Genomic DNA, 21,791 nt, shown 5'->3' on the forward strand with positions numbered 1-21,791 from the left:
TTACTGGTTGGACCATTTGCCTTGTAATCTTCTAGGTTTGAGCCTTGACGCTGATACAACTGTTGGTAATGAAAGTCTCAAGGTCACTCAGTTCAAAAGGATGTTGACACCAGTAGCACATAATTGTAATGAATCCAAAAACCCCACAAAGCTTAGGTTATATACTCATAAAATAAAACATGGAAAACATATATACAAAAAACAATGGGGACAAAGTTAAGAAGTTTAAAGGGGACACAAACATACAACTTAAAGGGGACAACATATATACACTTTTTATTAGGGGACAACAAAATGGTTTTAGAAGTAATGAGAGATTAACAAATTCATTGTATTTTTTCTTTTTCTTTTTAAGTTAAACATGCATAGCGTAAAACGTTAAACAACGGTATAGATGAAACGCCTTGTTTGGTCAATGCATCAGCCAGTTGTTTTTTCGATTCAACCCATTCCATTGATAAAAGTTTATTTGTTTCCATCATTTCTTTAAGGACTGCAATGTCAATTCGCAGTCGTTTGTCAGCAACCCCCTTCCTGGAATGAACTGCATCGTACAATGATCTGTTGTCTGTAATGGCGTGAATTGGTAATTTTGTTCCATGTCCTTTTCCATAGAACAACTCTGTAATCATATATGACAAATAATATGCAGCCTCAACTGCATCACATGCTGCAGATGCTTCTGCTGCCAATGTACTTCGAATCACTCTTTTAATTCTCTTCGACTGCCAAGACAAAATGTTACATTTTTTGTTTTCTCCAACAAGAAATATTAGGAAAGCACCTTGGCTACCACCGTCATGTAAATTGGCAAATGCTGCATCAGAATACACAACAAGTTTTAATTTCTCTACGTCACCTAAAGACATAAACTTAATTTTCAGATCTTCGTTATGTAACTTTCTAATAACTTTGTTGCAGTGTACAATATCTTTTACAGTTGCTTTGTTAAAATTTGTAGCCAAAACACAGACATCAAACGATATATCCGGTCTAGTGTGTGAGCTTACCCATAAAAGTTGGCCAATTTTCCTTTGAAGCAACTCCTTTTCAACAGCTGTGACGTCACTATTCATGTTGCCACGACGACAACCGCTAATATTAATAGGTTCCAACAACTTTATGTAAGAGGATTGATCTACTGTTATATGTCCTATCGTCTCTTTCATTTCTAAGCCGATATATTTAAATTTTTCGCTGCTTTCCGATCCAATGGTAAATGTTTTATATAGTTTTTCAATCACGAGTGTTTTAAATTGATCATTACCTATCCACAGTATATCATCCACATAAACACACATCATACCTTGTAGAACATTACTGATATGATAGATGAACATTGCTTGATCTCCTGAACTTGGTTTCGCACCAGCGTCTATCATAAAACGTCGCACTCTCTCATACCACAAACGGGATGCATCGACCAGCCCATATACACATTTGCGAAGCTTCCAAACAACATCTGGTGGACAATTGGCCTCATTGGGCGGTTTCAAATAAATATCCCGATCAACTAATTCACCTTGTAAGAAAGCTGTCTTTACATCAATGCTGTTCATGCGCCATTTCATCTGTTTTGCTACGCTCAACATTATTCTCACAGCTTCTTTAGAACAAGTAGGTGATTCTCTTTGTAGATTTTGTTTTTGCTCTTCGAAGCCTCTTGCAACCAATCTTGCTTTGGGTACCATATCATCACCTTTTTTCTTCATGGTACAAACCCAACGCACAGATACACACTTTTGGTTTTGGTTCTTTACTTCTTGAAACACTTGATTTTCTCTCCAACTTAACAGTTCTTTCTCTTTTGCTTCACTAAAAATATCACTGGTTATTACAAATGATTCTTCAGTTTGTGGTGTAGTTTCATTATTAATTTGTTCATTAGTTTCATCATTAACATGTTCCAATCCGGTTACTTTCGAAAAATCAATCCATGTACGTTTGCCACGAACCTCATTAGGCAAATCATATTCAACGTTGTAAGAATTTTTATACTTTCCTGTGGCTTTACCGGCTCTACTTAAAATTGTAACTTTCTGTTGTACCCCATCTACATTGACAAATTGAACCTTATCATTAGCTCGCAGTCGTGGTTGTTGTACTATTGTTCTTGTTAATTGTGGCGCCGGTTGAACAACTTCTGGTTGATCATCATGATCACTTTCTTCATGATCACTTTCATCATCGCTGGATTCTTGGATTGACGGATCAATTGGAGGCTTTTCTGTGGTATCTTTGGAAATTGGATTATATACTTTATTGTGTTCATTTATCCTTGACACTCTACAGCTATGTGCCTTTACATATTGACCACCATGTCTTAGAAAAATGACTGCCCCATCTTGACCCAAAACCTTTACTGGGCCTCTCCACAATGGAGAATCATCACGTTTATAATATACTAGTTCACCTATGTTATACTTGTCACCGGTCTGACGAGTTTGTCTACTCAAAGCTCTTCGAATCTTCTCGGATGATTCGGCAGAAATGAATGCCCTCCTGGCTGCATGTAGAGCAGATAGATGTGCACCAACATCAAAACTTTCAGCCTGTCCATTAAGTGCAGGTTGTTTGTCAGTAAGGGTGGTGGGTAGATTAATATTTCTGCCAAAAACAAGCTGGTGAGAACTAAAACCAAACCGGTTTACGAGTGCATTCTTTGCACTTACACTCCACGCTACTGCAGTTTCCCAACTGCATTTTTCTTCATATTTTATTTTTGTTACCATATTGGATAAAGTGAGATTATGCCTCTCACAAAGGCCATTACTCCATGGTGAATAGGATGCTGTTGTCACCACAGTGATATTAAAGTTGTGACACATGTCATGAAATACAGCATTGTTGAACTCCCGTCCATTATCGCTAAAAACCTTCTGCGGAGCTCCAAACAAACTAATCCAATTAGCCATGAAGGTTTTAACAATAACATTTGCACTCTTCGACCTAATTACTGATGCGTTGCTAAAACGAGTAAATGTATCAATCATGTGAAAGTACCAAACATTGGGCTCTAGTTCATGTAAATCCATGGCGACAGTTTCGTTAAAATCTGACCCCCAAGACAATCCAACAACAGGCCTTGCTGGTGTTTTTTTGTGTTTTTGGCATGTATCGCATGATTGTACAACATCCAGAATTAATTTTGATTTTTCTGGTGTCAGTTTGTCTGAACTTTTCAGTAGTCTTTCCAAATTTTCAGCAGACGCGTGGCCAAATTGTTTATGTAATTTAATAATTGAGTTACGCTCATCAGTTGTAGCCAAAACAGACTCGCAGTCGTAAATGTCAGCCGATTTTATTGGTAATATATCAATACAATAATGCCCGTTTTTCGATAAACTGAGTTTGATTTCATTTCCGAATAACCTCACAGTGTCATTTGATAAATTTAGTTGAGCACCTGCTTTTTTGAGTGACGTTTTACTTAATAAAAGTGGCAAATTCCCAGGAACAACCTCTGCACTAATATGGCAGCGCTTACCAGCAATGCAGGCTGGAAGTAAAACACTCTTCAATGAAATTACTTTTCTTCCATCCCCAAATTTAAAAAGGGTGTGGCTTGGAAAAAACTTTAACTTTTTCCTTTCACTTAAGCTTATAGAATTGATAAATTTATTAAGCCAAACCTTTCCACATACTGTTTTTGTGCACGCCGTGTCTAATATACCATGAGTCTCCGAAACTTTGTCTTCTCCTTTTTCCTCAAGAAGCAGGATGAGATTAACTTCTTCATTTTCCACAAGATTTGCCTGTCGTGATCGATGTGGACAAGAAGTTGCCCAGTGCATTTTTGATTCACAAATAACGCATCGGGTTATTTCTCCAAACTTGTTCCATGGATTCTGTTTTCGTTGTGTGTCTTTTTTATTCCAATTCACTGGAGTCTTTTTCCTATTCATATATTGATTTTCAAACACTTCTTCCTTTACATTTGATGAAACAGCTTCAGTATTCCCAAAAACCCTTTTTAGAGAGGACTTCATAGTTTTGAGCTTTAAATCCGCACCCAACGTGAGTGCTAATTGGCGTTCACCATGACTAAGATTGGCTCCATCCATTAACTTGAAAGCTAAGACTGCGTCAGATAATTCCATCCCATGGCTACATATTTTACTATACAAATGTTCAAATTCAAGTATGTAGTTATTGATAGACAGAGATGACCTTGAGAATGTATTGAACCTCACATAGGCACTGTATGCTTCATCAACTTTTTCTGTTTTAAATGCCTCATCCAATTTGTTTAGAAGAATATCCAATCCACCATCACAATGCAGCTCTTCAGTTGATAAACTTGAGATGGCCCTCTGAGCCTTGACGTGCCCCTCTAAGGCATAAAGATTTACAATGATTGCTTGCTCAGATTTTTTAACATCAGAGACTAACTGCCACATTGATATCTTCCTTCTCCATTCTACATAGCAATCATTTTCAACAAATTTTGGTGGAGATCTTCTTGAAAGTGCCATTATTAACTTAATAAATAGAGTACTTAAAAGTTGCAACCATCCTCTGCTACCATGAAAGTCTCAAGGTCACTCAGTTCAAAAGGATGTTGACACCAGTAGCACATAATTGTAATGAATCCAAAAACCCCACAAAGCTTAGGTTATATACTCATAAAATAAAACATGGAAAACATATATACAAAAAACAATGGGGACAAAGTTAAGAAGTTTAAAGGGGACACAAACATACAACTTAAAGGGGACAACATATATACACTTTTTATTAGGGGACAACAAAATGGTTTTAGAAGTAATGAGAGATTAACAGGTAATATGTATGTTCTCAGGAAAAACACTTATTTCCAGTTGCCCAAACCCAGTGGTACATCATGGGTTGTACAAACCCTCAACCATACAATTAAAAAGAAAACTTTCCAAAATACAATCACCTACAATAGTTATACATGTGGTAACTCGTAAGCAGACATGAGATGTATTAAACAGACACCTGTGATATTACAACTGTTATCCATGCCACGCAAATATCAATTTCTAGTCATTAATTCAGTTAGTGGGTTAGCTCATTTTATACACCTTGCACCTGCCTCTATGCAGGTTAAATGAGTGACAAACTTTTATTACTACAATAAAAGTGATTTTATTTTAACACACAATCACATCCCCTTACCCCACAGCCTGAGATGCAAGCACAATGTACACTGATCAACTTCACCGTAACCAAAGATGGATTGGAAGAACAACTTCTTGCTGAGGTTGTTAGGAGTGAGAGACCTGATCTTGAAGAACTAAAGGTCACAACTTTCATTGTTTAAATTATCAGACATATTAAGAAACAAAAAGTCAAAAAAATGATTACCCACAAAGTAACATACGTGGTTACTTGTAAGCGGGAAAGAATAGTATGAAACAGAACACCCGTGTTATAATGACTGTTGTTGCCCTGCCACGCGAGGGTAAATACGCTGCATTCATTCATTCCATTAATCATAAAGTAGAATTTGGATTATTGGATTATGACTGTATTTTTTTAAACAAGAATTGTCCTGCTTTATGAATATAAGCACCAGATCAGGATTAGATTCACAGAATTTATAACCGCATATATGTTTCTGCATACAGGCAAAACTTACAGTTCAACAAAATGATTTCAAAATCACCCTAAAAAGACTTGAAGATTCCTTGTTATCGAGATTATCGGCAGCTTCTGGAAACTTCCTCGGTGACACAGCGCTTGTAGAAAACCTGGAAACAACAAAGAAGACAGGTAGTTGTTTGTTTCAATCATTATGCTTGGCGCCGTGGCAGTGGTTAGAGCGCCTGCCGTTAACACAAAGGTAATGGGTTCAAGGCTCTTCGCTGTTACCATTGTGGGCGTATGTGTTTTTGCGCAAAATACTTAACGGGAATTGCTCCAATCCAGTGGTCACTAATGGGTTGTCAAATTGTCAGCCACAAATAAAACAAACTACTAACATTTCAACCACTAAACTTCTAATACACATGCCATTGTTGCTGGGCATATTATAAATCTACCAATCTTGTTTGTTAGCTGCTGAGATTGAAATCAAGGTAGCTGAAGCAAAGATCACTGAAGTAAAGATCAACGAAGCAAGAGAGGGATATCGTGTTGTTGCGTTGAGAGCAGCCTTGCTATACTTTATACTTAATGATCTAAACATCATTAACCCTATCTATCAGTTCTCACTAAAGGTACAATTTAAGTCGTTTTTTTTGGGGGGGGGGGGGGGATAGGTTAGTTTGTTTTCATATGGTAGGACAACTTTAAGTTATTGTAATGCTTCATATTATTGTATTTTACAATTATATCCCATATTTTATCCATTTGCCAGATTACAAATTTATCCATTTGCCTGATTCCAAAATATGCAATTTGTTGAGTAATTGTTTGTTTTTTAAGTAAAGTAAGAGTAGCATTAATAGTTGCACACACATGTTGGTTGCCTTGCATGTTTATGTTGCTCTTACCATTAGTTAATTATTGAAATATATTTATCATATTCATCACAACATGTTTTGTCAACACTAACTTAAATCTTGCTTGTCCTGAAAATGAGAACGATCTCTTTTATTTTATTAAATACCTACCCAAGCCAAAACGCTATCTATTTAAAAAACATTACAAAGTTATATTCATAATGTAAAAAAATGTGAAATATACCCACAAAGTAACATACATGGAAACTCGTAAGCTGGCACGACGTGTATGAAACAGAGCACTTGTGTTATAACCACTGTCATTGCCCCACCACACGAGCGTAAATTAGTTACATTCATTCATATTTATTATCTCACATACACATAAACACCTGTAACTTCCACATACATCATCCAGGCATTCAATGTTGTGTTCTCAAAAGCCATTGAGCGTTCGGAGGCCTCAGATGATTTGAAGATCCGGGTTCAAAACCTCATCCAGACAACTACATACAGTGTGTTCCAATATACTACAAGAGGGTTGTTTGAATGCGATAAATTAACTTTCACTGCACAAGTTGCCCTGCAGGTAATTATTTTATTGTTGCATGGTATTTTCAAATGAATGAATAAAATTTTTAAACAATTTATGAGATTTGGTATAATTTAATAAATTGTCATTGTATTTTATATAAAAAAGTGTTTTCTGATAAAATGTTCAGTGTTGTAAAGCTATTGCTCCAAGTAGTTGATAACATGCTATCCTAAATAGTAGTCGCTAATTTCGTTTATTAACTTTAAAATGTTTAACTATCAACATTGTGCGTATATAGATAAATTATATAGGTATTAACACCTATCTCTGCTCCATATTTAAGCAATAGCTTTCAAAATATAAACTTCAATTATTAAGTAATTCAAAAATTGTATACTGATTATGTTTTTTATCCAAATAATTGTGTTTCTGCAAAATTTGAATGATCCTCATTTAAACGAAACATCTTGTTTAGATCCTCCTCGCAAACAAAGAGATCAACCTCACCGAGATGGATTTCCTTCTTCGCTTTCCAGTGAAGATGGATTCGTCAAGTCCTGTGGATTTCCTCAGTAATTATTCATGGGGTGGAATCAAGGTATGTGTTATACTACCCCCATTGTTGTGAAAATGCCATATTTTTTACATAAAAAAATCATTGATTTGTATATTAAATAAGTTTGTGTACTTTTAACTTTTGCCCAACCAAATTTCTGCATATTATTTTAATATATTTGTTTTGTTTCTATATTTTTATGTGTATGCAGAACTTTGGTTGGGCAGAACTTAGAAGTAGACATATTTATTATGCATATATATATAGACGTACACAAAACTATTATTAATATGTATAGTAGTACATTTATTATTTATATTAATAGAAGTAGACAAAATTAATATGCATAAGTTTCTTGGTTTTGGTTGTATACAAATATTTAACAACTGTTGCGTCAGTTCAAAATCTTCCTCTTCCTCCCAGGTCCTCTCGGAGTTTGAGGACTTCCGTAACCTCGATCGTGACATCGAGGGATCAGCGAAGAGATGGAAGAAGTTTGCGGAGAGCGAGTGTCCGGAGAAAGAAAAGTTTCCTCAGGAGTGGAAGAACAAAACAACCCTCCAAAAGTTGTGTATGATGAGAGCATTAAGACCAGACAGGATGACTTATGCTGTACAGTGAGTTATGTGTGGGTTTATTATAGTGGCTGCTTCAGAACGGTTATTCTGTATTTAGTGGCATTTCTTAGTTTACCAATAGCGAGTTTTTTGGTATGGTTTTCCTACTTACCACTTTACCAAAGTAGTATTTTGCGCTGAACCTAGTTGAAAAAGCTACTGAAATAAATTTGGGTAGAGCTATTTTAGAAAATATAGTGGTACAATGGTACAAACAAAGTCGGTATGTTATATCTTTTTAAGGTCAAATATATAGGCTATCTTTTATTATACAATTGGTTGTTTTATCTTGTCTATTATGTTTTTGTAGCACTAGATCCCTAGTGTATTTCTTCACAAAAAAAATTGTTCACCTCTATGAGCACCAGATCAGGGTCAGATTCGCAGAATTTAGTACAGTTACCTATGAAGAGAAATCTTTAAAAAATTAAAAATCCTAAAAAAATGTTTTTGCAGGAATTTTGTTGAAGAGAAACTTGGAACACAATATGTTGAGAACCGATCAGTTGAGTTTTCCAAGTCATACGAGGAGAGCGGACCAGAAACTCCAATCTTCTTTGTTTTATCACCGGGTGTTAATCCACTCAAGGATGTGGAAGCTATTGGGACAAAGCTTGGATTTACCATTGATAACAAGTATGTGAATGTGCTTTATAAATGGAGGTAACTTATTTATTCTCACATGATGGGGACAAATTTCATATACCTTGTGCCTACCTACCAGTTACCACATATGTTTTTAGTGTTTGTTATAATTTTTTTGGTTTTTGGCAGACAAATTAGACAACACACTTGGCTAGGAAACATAAATGTAAATATATGGTAGCAGCATGGTACCTTAAACACAGTGTCTCAGCTAGATATTTTTAATTAAACAATCGATTAAATTTGAGTTTCGTCTGTTACGTTTTCGTTGTACCAGATCCTGACTGTGTTTTTTACATAAGATTGGTTCAACTCTATGAGTACCAGATCAGGGTCAGATTAGCGGAATTTACTACAGTTGTCTCTTAGAGATAAATTTATACTTTTTTTAATAAATATGGTTTAACTCACTTGAGTAGACCTTTTGCTTTGCATAAGTTGTCACTTCCGTTGAAATAATCAAGTGCTTACACAGGAACTTCCATAATGTATCACTTGGTCAAGGGCAAGAAATTGTTGCTGAGCAAGCGTTGGACCTTGCTGCTAAGGAAGGCCATTGGGTGGTGTTGCAGGTATTCATATATTGTTAATGTTTATGCTATATATGATGTATAACTATATATAAGGGTTATATATTATACAATGTTACTGTCTATATTTTATATAATTGTTAAAGTTGTGTGCGTATATTATCCATATCTCGATTTACCACTCTTGAACATTTTCCTGTAACAGACAAACAACCTGCGTAACCATGAATAAATATAACGTATTTATCTTTGTCTGGACGGGTAATAACAGTCGTTATAACATGGGTCTTCTGTTACATACACCTCATGCCCGCTTACCAGATATGTAACTTTGTAGGTAATGAACTTTTTAGGGGGATCTTTTAAAGTTTTTGGCTTACAATACAGAGTCGTTATAACATAGATCTTCTGTTACATACACCTCATGCCCGCTTACCAGATATGTAACTTTGTAGATAATGAACTTTTTAGAGGGATCTTTTAAAGTTTTTGGCTTACAATACAGAGAAGTCAAAATATACAGCAAGAGTTACTAACACCAAGCATGCAATATCTCTTAATATAGATTTCTCTTTTTACAGAACGTACATCTTGTTGCGAGGTGGCTTTCCACCCTTGAGAAGAAGATAGAGAAATACAGCATCGGTAGTCACGATTCATACAGGGTGTATATATCAGCTGAACCAGCAGCCACACGTGAATCACACATCATACCTCAAGGAATCCTTGAATCTTCCATCAAAATAACAAACGAACCACCCACAGGGATGCAAGCTAATTTGCATAAAGCTCTGGATAATTTCAATCAGGTAAACTTAAAAGTCACTTCCTAATTTATAAATATGTTACATTCTGGGTATATTAGGATAGTAAACCTTGTATAAGATAGTGCTTATTGGCATAAAGCTCTGGATAATTTCACATTGGTATACTTGAGGATTGACTTGTTTAATTTATAAGTGTGTTTTACATTTAATTTGTATTAAGATAAATAATTTTAAATTAAATAAGGTCATTTTTATGGGTTTTGAGTGATTCTAAAAAGAAAGCCATGAACTTTAAAATATGGGAAACATGGGTGATGTTTCACCCCATTTTATGACCAACTGGCACCACTACAGTCTTGTATTCATTTAGTACTTTGTATCTTTCCGTTGGGGGTTGTGTTTCATTTTTGCAAGTTTGCTAATTTATTTTCCTCAACTTTCAAGTATATGTTTGCTTTTAAGTTTTTTAAACTAAATAATTGGTGAAACACTCTATAAAAACTCGCTTTTTATTCAGGAAACGCTTGAAATGTGTAGCCGTGAAACTGAGTTCAAGTCCCTGCTTCAGTCGTTATGTTATTTCCATGCTGTGTTATCGGAAAGAAAGAAGTTTGGTCCGCAAGGTTGGAATCGACCGTATCCATTCAATGTTGGTGATCTCACCATATCTGTTAATGTGTTGTTCAACTATCTGGAAGCTAATAGTAAGGTAGGTGGAATGTTTGTATATTGGTTTTGTATATATTTTGCGGTAATGGCCTAATTATAAAATCAATGTCAGCTCTCATGGCGTGCCGAACTGAATGACCTCATCGTAGTAGAATATAATGAATATTTTGTTTAATTATTGTAAATAAACAAATATTGATTATTTATTATAACATAATGGTGTAAAATTAGTAGTTATTACACATGTGTACTTTCCATACATCCCATGTCCGCTAACCACATATTTAAGTTTGTGGGAAAATGCTTTTTTCTGTTCAGAAATTTGTACCCCCATTACTTCATTAGTCATTACTAGGTTCACTTTTCTGTTTAGTGTCTTGCCAATGAACAACACGTAATATTAACTGCATTAAACTTTTGAAAGAACATATCATGTATTCTTGGTTTATTCAGCATTTTCACACTTTTACTTAACAGTCCCCACCTGGTTTTACCCCCCCTAAACTCCATTTTCCATATAACTTAATATATTTCCCACCAAAAATATCATTATCTAAGTTGGCATAGGTCATATAGCTACTAGCAAGACATTTAGACTGTAATAGAAAAGATTTTTTTTTTCTTTCCGTAATTCCTATCAATTATTAAAATTTTCCACTCCAGGTTCCATGGAATGATCTTCGTTATCTCTTCTGTGAGATCATGTACGGAGGGCACATCACTGATGACTGGGATCGGAAACTTTGTCGTACTTACCTCGAAGTCTATATGCATCCAGATCAACTTGAAGGGGAGTTGTTGCTTGCACCTGGCTACCCCGTGCCACCCAACATGGATTATAAGGTGACAATTTTTGTAAATGTTTTTTTTGTGACTAATTATTGTCACCCTAAAGGTATATCAAGAAATTATAAATTGGATTCTTTCGATTCTTTTTTAAACATTTTTTTTAATTAAAAAAATTTTTAAAAAATTAAAAAGATAAAAATTATCATCAAATCTTCATCATTACCATCCACATCACCAGGGATACCATGAATATATTGATGAGGTTCTTCCTCCCGAAAGTCCCTACCTCTATGGATTACATCCCAATGCTGAGATCGGAGTCCTCACTACAACGTCCGAGAATCTCTTCCGGACTTTACTTGAGATGCAACCGAAGGATGCAGCTGGAGCAGGAGCAGGAGGGATCACTAGGGAAGAGAAAGTTAGTCCTCAATCGTGATTTTTACAAAACAATACTGTAATTTTTACAAAAATTGTTTTTTTTTATATCTGATTCTTGTTTTGTTGCTAATTTTTATTTTATTCTGTTTTAATTAGGCATAATTAGTGTAATAACTGATCACCAAAATTTAACTATATTATTTTATTATTTAGTTAAAAACTCTTGTCGGTACAAGAGGTTTTAATAAAATTTTGCAGGTTTTTAACAGAATATTTATTTACTTAGTTACTAATCATCATTTTATAAATAGAACTTCCCTTTCGAGTTATTATGTGTGTAACTTTATGAATAGTTATGATAATACTTGCGCTACTTAATATTTTTGGTCTTTTCCCGAAAAGTTTGATTCAATCAAGCACTAATTTAATTCAATCCCATCCTACAGGTTAAAGCATTACTTGATGAAATATTGGAGAAACTTCCTGAAGAATTCAACATAATTGAGTTACTATCTAAGGTGGAAGATAGAACACCTTATATAGTGGTGGCTTTCCAAGAATGCGAGCGGATGAATATATTGACAAAGGAACTACGTCAATCACTTAAACAACTCGATCTTGGGTTGAAGGTTGGTTTATGTTTACTTGGCGGTTTTTTGCTGCATTTGAGAAACACTAACACATTATTTTGTTAAAAAGATATTGTCTCTATGTATTATAATATTTTATTTATTATAGCGTTATTTTATTTTCAATTTGCAACAGTTAAGCTCAAAAACAAAACAATCATGGCAGAGGTCTGCTTCATGGTTCAATATGATAGGGAGCTCCATAACAGTTTGCTTTTAACGAAATACATTATAAGCTTAAGAGTCATTTCACCCAACCCATGGCTTGCTCAATAGATATTTTTATGTCACATACTGTTTGTGTGCAATGTTGTGGTTCATTGGTTGAAGCGCTTGTATTGTAATCAAAGGATATTGGGTTCGATGCTCAATGCTGTCACAATAGTTGGTGTAGGTGTGTCCTTGGCCAAGACACTTAATGGTAATTGTTCCAACCCATTGGTCACTAATGGGTTGTCTAATATTTTGCCGTATAAAAAATAAACAAAAATAATCATTCCATAAAGTTAAATACACTAGTAAGTGAGCATGAGCTGTGTATAAAACAGAACATTTGTTTTAACACGATATAAAAATAAGTTTCATCCATTTAATTATCTGTGCAAATAATCTCCCAGGGTGAACTAACCATCACACCAGACATGGAGGAATTAGAAAGTGCCATGTTCTTTGACTCGGTACCTGAATCATGGACCAAACGGGCCTACCCATCCATGTATGGACTCACTGCATGGTTTGCTGATTTACTTATAAGGATAAAGGTGAGTGAGTGGATATGATTGTAACAATGCATGGACAGAATTTTTAAGCACTATGTGTACCTCTATCTGTTCATAGCGGGAATCGGGTGGGTTGTGACCGAATGATACCGTGTTCCTAATGACTGGCACCTATACTGATACTGATAGGTGCATGTAGCGCCTTGAGTGTCATGGTAATGGTCCAAATTCTACCTAAATGTCCCGTCCTATGACAGCCTGAATGTAGGACCTCACCCACTTAGAAAAGCATACAATGTGCATACAACTTCCTAGAGTATAAAATTGTTATAAGCTACTTTTTATGAAATTTTACTGTTTTTTTGTATTCTGAATCTAACCTACACAACAAACCTGATCATTTAGTCTATACTTAAGAATATTGTAATTTGATTCAAGCCAAGAAATGTAGTACATGTAATAAACCAGAATTATGCGACCCATATAACCCAACTACGTGCTCAATAAACATCAACCTTATTGTTTATAACACAGGAACTTGAGGCTTGGACGACAGACTTCCAACTTCCGAATGTTGTTTGGCTCGGTGGTTTGTTCAATCCGCAGTCATTCCTTACAGCTATCATGCAATCCATGGCCAGGAAGAATGAGTGGCCACTTGATAAGATGTGTTTACAATGCGATGCTACTAAGAAAAATAAAGAGGATTTTAACAGCCCACCTCGTGAAGGCTCGTATATACATGGATTGTTCATGGAAGGTAATGACCTCATGCTCAATGTCTATCTGTCGAGTTGTAGCATGAATGAATAATTGAATGTAATCCTCACGTGGCCGGAAAACGACAGTCGTTATAATAATAGGAGAATAAATAATAGACATTAAGTTACTTTATACTAAATGTTATAGTATCATTTAATTTTCCCTTTAACTACAGTAACAAAAAAAAATCATATTTAAAATGTCCTTAATCACCCCACCCTACTATACTTCACTTTACATTAAAGATCCCAATAACATTCCTTTCAACTACAAAAATAAAGGTCAAATTTAATTATGATTATGTCCCACTTTCCCACAGGGGCACGATGGGACGTACAAACTGGGTTAATGGCTGAATCTCGCCTCAAAGAATTAACTCCAGCTATGCCTGTAATGTTCATTAAAGCTATCCCTGTGGATCGTCAGGAGACAAAGAATATTTACGAGTGTCCCGTGTATAAGAATAAGTCCAGAGGTCCAACTTATGTGTGGACCTTTAACCTGAAAACGAAGGAAAAACCGTCAAAATGGATCCTCGCTGGTGTAGCATTGCTGCTCCAAGTTTAAATGAATAAAATAAGTTTTTTTATTGTTAGTTTTATTTCCACTACTATAGTTTCAAGCAACTGCAGCTAAATTTCACTGTGTTATTTTTATTTCAAGTTCAATTCGCTTCAAGCAACAAATAAATTTTGCTTCAATGTATCAGTGTCAGTGTGTTTCTTTAATATATTGTTATTAAACTCGATTCTGATATAAAATGATTTAGCTATTCGAACACTATATGTGTTGCAATAGGTGTAACATGGGCCGTGTATTAAGCAGGCATCATAGTTGGGTAATGGTCATAGCGAACTTAAATACTTATAAGTTTCTTATAAGTTCTTATAAGTTATAAGTTTCTTAAATACTTATAAGCATTTAAGTTCGCTATGGTAATGGTACGATAGTTGGGTAATGGTACGATAGTTGGGTAATGGTACGACAGTTGGGTAATGGTACGATAGTTAGGTAATGGTACGATAGTTAGGTAATGGTACGATAGTTAGGTAATGGTACGATAGTTGGGTAATGGTACGATAGTTGGGTAATGGTACGACAGTTGGGTAATGGTACTATAGTTAGGTAATGGTACGATAGTTGGGTAATGGTACGATAGTTAGGTAATGGTACGATAGTTAGGTAATGGTACGATAGTTAGGTAATGGTACGATAGTTGGGTAATGGTACGACAGTTGGGTAATGGTACTATAGTTAGGTAATGGTACGATAGTTAGGTAATGGTACGATAGTTAGGTAATGGTACGATAGTTAGGTAATGGTACGATAGTTGGGTAATGGTACTATAGTTAGGTAATGGTACGATAGTTGGGTAATGGTACGATAGTTGGGTAATGGTACGATAGTTGGGTAATGGTACGATAGTTAGGTAATGGTACGATAGTTGGGTAATGGTACGATAGTTAGGTAATGGTACTATAGTTAGGTAATGGTACGATAGTTAGGTAATGGTACTATAGTTAGGTAATGGTACGATAGTTGGGTAATGGTACGATAGTTAGGTAATGGTACGATAGTTGGGTATTGGTAGTTGGGTAATGGTACGATAGTTGGGTATTGGTAGTTGGGTAATGGTACGATAGTTGGGTAATGGTACGATAGTTAGGTAATGGTACGATAGTTGGGTATTGGTAGTTGGGTAATGGTACGATAGTTGGGTATTGGTAGTTGGGTAATGGTACGATAGTTGGGTAATGGTACGAAAGTTAGGTAATGGTACGATAGTTGGGTAATGGTACGATAGTTAGGTAATGGTACGATGGTTGGGTATTGGTACGATGGTTGGGTAATGGTACGATAGTTGGGTAATGGTACGATGGTTGGGTAATGGTACGATAATTAGATAATGGTACGATAGTTAGGTAATGGTACGATAGTTAGGTAATGGTACGATAGTTGGGTAATGGTACGATAGTTAGGTAATGGTACGATAGTTAGGTAATGGTACGATAGTTGGGTAATGGTACGATGGTTAGGTAATGGTACGATAGTTGGGTATTGGTAGTTGGGTAATGGTACGATAGTTGGGTAATGGTACGAAAGTTAGGTAATGGTACGATAGTTGGGTAATGGTACGATAGTTAGGTAATGGTACGATGGTTGGGTATTGGTACGATGGTTGGGTAATGGTACGATAGTTGGGTAATGGTACGATGGTTGGGTAATGGTACGATAATTAGATAATGGTACGATAGTTAGGTAATGGTACGATAGTTAGGTAATGGTACGATAGTTGGGTAATGGTACGATAGTTAGGTAATGGTACGATAGTTAGGTAATGGTACGATAGTTGGGTAATGGTACGATAGTTAGGTAATGGTACGATAGTTGGGTAATGGTATGATAGTTAGGTAATGGTACGATAGTTGGGTAATGGTACCATAGTTGGGTAATGGTACGATAGTTGGGTAATGGTACGATAGTTGGGTAATGGTACGATAGTTGGGTAATGGTACGATAGTTAGGTAATGGTACGATGGTTGGGTATTGGTACGATGGTTGGGTAATGGTACGATAGTTGGGTAATGGTACGATGGTTGGGTAATGGTACGATAATTAGGTAATGGTACGATAGTTAGGTAATGGTACGATAGTTAGGTAATGGTACGATAGTTGGGTAATGGTACGATAGTTAGGTAATGGTACGATAGTTAGGTAATGGTACGATAGTTGGGTAATGGTACGATAGTTAGGTAATGGTACGATAGTTGGGTAATGGTATGATAGTTAGGTAATGGTACGATAGTTGGGTAATGGTACCATAGTTGGGTAATGGTACGATAGTTGGGTAATGGTACGATAGTTGGGTAATGGTACGATAGTTGGGTAATGGTACGATAGTTGGGTAATGGTACGATAGTTAGGTAATGTATGATAGTTAGGTAATGGTACGATAGTTAGGTAATGTATGATAGTTAGGTAATGGTACGATAGTTAGGTAATGGTACGATGGTTGGGTAATGGTACGATAGTTAGGTAATGGTACGATAGTTAGGTAATGTATGATAGTTGGGTAATGGTACGATAGTTAGGTAATGGTACGATAGTTGGGTATTGGTAGTTGGGTAATGGTACGATAGTTAGGTAATGGTACGATAGTTAGGTAATGGTATGATAGTTAGGTAATGGTACGATAGTTAGGTAATGGTACGATAGTTAGGTAATGGTATGATAGTTAGGTAATGGTACGATAGTTGGGTAATGGTATGATAGTTAGGTAATGGTACGATGGTTGGGTAATGGTACGATAGTTAGGTAATGTATGATAGTTGGGTAATGGTACGATAGTTAGGTAATGGTACGATAGTTGGGTAATGGTATGATAGTTAGGTAATGGTACGATGGTTGGGTAATGGTACGATAGTTAGGTAATGTATGATAGTTGGGTAATGGTACGATAGTTAGGTAATGGTACGATAGTTGGGTATTGGTAGTTGGGTAATGGTACGATAGTTAGGTAATGGTACGATAGTTAGGTAATGGTATGATAGTTAGGTAATGGTACGATAGTTAGGTAATGGTACGATAGTTGGGTATTGGTAGTTGGGTAATGGTACGATAGTTAGGTAATGGTACGATAGTTAGGTAATGGTATGATAGTTGGGTAATGGTACGATAGTTAGGTAATGGTACGATAGTTGGGTATTGGTAGTTGGGTAATGGTAGTTGGGTAATGGTACGATAGTTAGGTAATGGTACGATAGTTAGGTAATGGTATGATAGTTAGGTAATGGTACGGTAGTTGGGTAATGGTACGATAGTTAGGTAATGTATGATAGTTGGGTAATGGTACGATAGTTAGGTAATGGTACGATAGTTGGGTATTGGTAGTTGGGTAATGGTACGATAGTTAGGTAATGGTATGATAGTTAGGTAATGGTACGATAGTTAGGTAATGGTATGATAGTTAGGTAATGGTACGACAGTTAGGTAATGGTACGATAGTTGGGTAATGGTACGATAGTTAGGTAATGGTACGATAGTTAGGTAATGGTACGGTAGTTGGGTAATGGTACGATAGTTGTGTATTGGTACGATAGTTGGGTATTGGTACGATAGTTGTGTATTGGTACGATAGTTGGGTATTGGTACGATAGTTGGGTAATGGTACGATAGTTGGGTATTGGTACGATAGTTGGGTAATGGTACGATAGTTAGGTAATGGTACGATAGTTAGGTAATGGTACCATAGTTGGGTAATGGTACCGTAGTTGGGTAATGGTACGATAGTTGGGTAATGGTACGACGTGGGTAATGGTACGATAGTTGGGTAATGGTACAATAGTTAAGTAATGGTACGATAGTTATGTAATGGTACGGTAGTTGGGTAATGGTACGGTAGTTGGGTAATGGTACCATAGTTGGGTAATGGTACGATAGTTGGGTAATGGTACGACGTGGGTAATGGTACGATAGTTAAGTAATGGTACGATAGTTAGGTATTGGTAGTTGGGTAATGGTACGATAGTTGGGTAATGGTACGATAGTTAGGTAATGGTACGATAGTTGGGTATTGGTAGTTGGGTAATGGTACGATAGTTGGGTATTGGTAGTTGGGTAATGGTAGTTGGGTAATGGTACGATAGTTAGGTAATGGTACGATAGTTAGGTAATGGTATGATAGTTAGGTAATGGTACGGTAGTTGGGTAATGGTACGATAGTTAGGTAATGTATGATAGTTGGGTAATGGTACGATAGTTAGGTAATGGTACGATAGTTGGGTATTGGTAGTTGGGTAATGGTACGATAGTTAGGTAATGGTATGATAGTTAGGTAATGGTACGATAGTTAGGTAATGGTATGATAGTTAGGTAATGGTACGACAGTTAGGTAATGGTACGATAGTTGGGTAATGGTACGATAGTTAGGTAATGGTACGATAGTTAGGTAATGGTACGGTAGTTGGGTAATGGTACGATAGTTGTGTATTGGTACGATAGTTGGGTATTGGTACGATAGTTGGGGAATGGTACGATAGTTTGGTAATGGTACGGTAGTTGGGTAATGGTACGATAGTTGTGTATTGGTACGATAGTTGGGTATTGGTACGATAGTTGTGTATTGGTACGATAGTTGGGTATTGGTACGATAGTTGGGTAATGGTACGATAGTTGGGTATTGGTACGATAGTTGTGTATTGGTACGATAGTTGGGTATTGGTACGATAGTTGGGTAATGGTACGATAGTTGGGTAATGGTACGATAGTTAGGTAATGGTACCATAGTTGGGTAATGGTACCGTAGTTGGGTAATGGTACGATAGTTGGGTAATGGTACGACGTGGGTAATGGTACGATAGTTGGGTAATGGTACATAGTTAAGTAATGGTACGATAGTTATGTAATGGTACGGTAGTTGGGTAATGGTACGGTAGTTGGGTAATGGTACCATAGTTGGGTAATGGTACGATAGTTGGGTAATGGTACGATAGTTGGGTATTGGTACGATAGTTGTGTATTGGTACGATAGTTGGGTATTGGTACGATAGTTGGGTAATGGTACGATAGTTGGGTAATGGTACGATAGTTAGGTAATGGTACGATAGTTGGGTATTGGTAGTTGGGTAATGGTACGATAGTTAGGTAATGGTATGATAGTTAGGTAATGGTACGATAGTTAGGTAATGGTATGATAGTTAGGTAATGGTACGACAGTTAGGTAATGGTACGATAGTTGGGTAATGGTACGATAGTTAGGTAATGGTACGATAGTTGGGTAATGGTACGATAGTTAGGTAATGGTACGATAGTTAGGTAATGGTACGATAGTTAGGTAATGGTACGATAGTTGTGTATTGGTACGATAGTTGGGTATTGGTACGATAGTTGGGTAATGGTACGATAGTTGGGTAATGGTACGATAGTTGGGTAATGGTACGACAGTTGGGTAATGGTACTATAGTTAGGTAATGGTACGATAGTTGGGTAATGGTACGATAGTTAGGTAATGGTACGATAGTTAGGTAATGGTACGATAGTTAGGTAATGGTACGATAGTTGGGTAATGGTACGACAGTTGGGTAATGGTACTATAGTTAGGTAATGGTACGATAGTTAGGTAATGGTACGATAGTTAGGTAATGGTACGATAGTTAGGTAATGGTACGATAGTTGGGTAATGGTACTATAGTTAGGTAATGGTACGATAGTTGGGTAATGGTACGATAGTTGGGTAATGGTACGATAGTTGGGTAATGGTACGATAGTTAGGTAATGGTACGATAGTTGGGTAATGGTACGATAGTTAGGTAATGGTACTATAGTTAGGTAATGGTACGATAGTTAGGTAATGGTACTATAGTTAGGTAATGGTACGATAGTTGGGTAATGGTACGATAGTTAGGTAATGGTACGATAGTTGGGTATTGGTAGTTGGGTAATGGTACGATAGTTGGGTATTGGTAGTTGGGTAATGGTACGATAGTTGGGTAATGGTACGATAGTTAGGTAATGGTACGATAGTTGGGTATTGGTAGTTGGGTAATGGTACGATAGTTGGGTATTGGTAGTTGGGTAATGGTACGATAGTTGGGTAATGGTACGAAAGTTAGGTAATGGTACGATAGTTGGGTAATGGTACGATAGTTAGGTAATGGTACGATGGTTGGGTATTGGTACGATGGTTGGGTAATGGTACGATAGTTGGGTAATGGTACGATGGTTGGGTAATGGTACGATAATTAGATAATGGTACGATAGTTAGGTAATGGTACGATAGTTAGGTAATGGTACGATAGTTGGGTAATGGTACGATAGTTAGGTAATGGTACGATAGTTAGGTAATGGTACGATAGTTGGGTAATGGTACGATGGTTAGGTAATGGTACGATAGTTGGGTATTGGTAGTTGGGTAATGGTACGATAGTTGGGTAATGGTACGAAAGTTAGGTAATGGTACGATAGTTGGGTAATGGTACGATAGTTAGGTAATGGTACGATGGTTGGGTATTGGTACGATGGTTGGGTAATGGTACGATAGTTGGGTAATGGTACGATGGTTGGGTAATGGTACGATAATTAGATAATGGTACGATAGTTAGGTAATGGTACGATAGTTAGGTAATGGTACGATAGTTGGGTAATGGTACGATAGTTAGGTAATGGTACGATAGTTAGGTAATGGTACGATAGTTGGGTAATGGTACGATAGTTAGGTAATGGTACGATAGTTGGGTAATGGTATGATAGTTAGGTAATGGTACGATAGTTGGGTAATGGTACCATAGTTGGGTAATGGTACGATAGTTGGGTAATGGTACGATAGTTGGGTAATGGTACGATAGTTGGGTAATGGTACGATAGTTAGGTAATGGTACGATGGTTGGGTATTGGTACGATGGTTGGGTAATGGTACGATAGTTGGGTAATGGTACGATGGTTGGGTAATGGTACGATAATTAGGTAATGGTACGATAGTTAGGTAATGGTACGATAGTTAGGTAATGGTACGATAGTTGGGTAATGGTACGATAGTTAGGTAATGGTACGATAGTTAGGTAATGGTACGATAGTTGGTAATGGTACGATAGTTAGGTAATGGTACGATAGTTGGGTAATGGTATGATAGTTAGGTAATGGTACGATAGTTGGGTAATGGTACCATAGTTGGGTAATGGTACGATAGTTGGGTAATGGTACGATAGTTGGGTAATGGTACGATAGTTGGGTAATGGTACGATAGTTGGGTAATGGTACGATAGTTAGGTAATGTATGATAGTTAG

General features: G+C 36.5%; 2 protein-coding genes across 3 annotated transcripts in view; one reads left to right on the forward strand and one right to left on the reverse strand.

Moving 5' to 3' along the window:
• Window positions 1–14,717, forward strand: part of LOC149737637 (dynein beta chain, ciliary-like) — a 52,145-nt gene extending 37,428 nt beyond the window's left edge. Inside the window, exons 72-87 of the mRNA XM_089875429.1 lie at window positions 5,150–5,266; window positions 5,595–5,739; window positions 6,025–6,185; window positions 6,829–6,999; window positions 7,421–7,543; window positions 7,925–8,118; window positions 8,575–8,754; window positions 9,239–9,335; window positions 9,875–10,102; window positions 10,578–10,769; window positions 11,393–11,572; window positions 11,757–11,939; window positions 12,346–12,528; window positions 13,146–13,289; window positions 13,782–14,007; window positions 14,329–14,717. Coding sequence (XP_089731555.1) covers window positions 5,150–5,266; window positions 5,595–5,739; window positions 6,025–6,185; window positions 6,829–6,999; window positions 7,421–7,543; window positions 7,925–8,118; window positions 8,575–8,754; window positions 9,239–9,335; window positions 9,875–10,102; window positions 10,578–10,769; window positions 11,393–11,572; window positions 11,757–11,939; window positions 12,346–12,528; window positions 13,146–13,289; window positions 13,782–14,007; window positions 14,329–14,576 — 2,772 coding nt within the window. The 3' untranslated portion in view covers window positions 14,577–14,717. The remainder of the gene's footprint in view (window positions 1–5,149; window positions 5,267–5,594; window positions 5,740–6,024; window positions 6,186–6,828; window positions 7,000–7,420; window positions 7,544–7,924; window positions 8,119–8,574; window positions 8,755–9,238; window positions 9,336–9,874; window positions 10,103–10,577; window positions 10,770–11,392; window positions 11,573–11,756; window positions 11,940–12,345; window positions 12,529–13,145; window positions 13,290–13,781; window positions 14,008–14,328) is intronic.
• On the reverse strand, window positions 104–4,782 carry LOC149737638 (uncharacterized). 2 transcript variants are annotated; one of them, XM_089875430.1, is made up of 2 exons: window positions 1,523–4,782; window positions 104–1,462 (listed from the first exon to the last, which is right to left on the reverse strand). In XM_089875430.1, the coding sequence occupies exons 1-2, from the start codon at window positions 4,473–4,475 to the stop codon at window positions 351–353; spliced, it is 4,065 nt and encodes a 1,354-aa protein (XP_089731556.1). In that variant the 5' UTR covers window positions 4,476–4,782; the 3' UTR covers window positions 104–350. The 2 variants fall into 2 exon arrangements, with proteins under 2 accessions (XP_089731556.1, XP_089731557.1); XM_089875431.1 differs by having other exon boundaries at window positions 104–568; window positions 1,011–4,782.
• Window positions 14,718–21,791: the final 7,074 nt, after the last annotated feature.

The sequence above is a fragment of the Ciona robusta genome, chromosome 3, assembly GCF_009617815.1.
Source record: "Ciona robusta chromosome 3, ASM961781v2".
In the NCBI taxonomy this organism is placed as follows: Eukaryota; Metazoa; Chordata; class Ascidiacea; order Phlebobranchia; family Cionidae; genus Ciona; species Ciona robusta.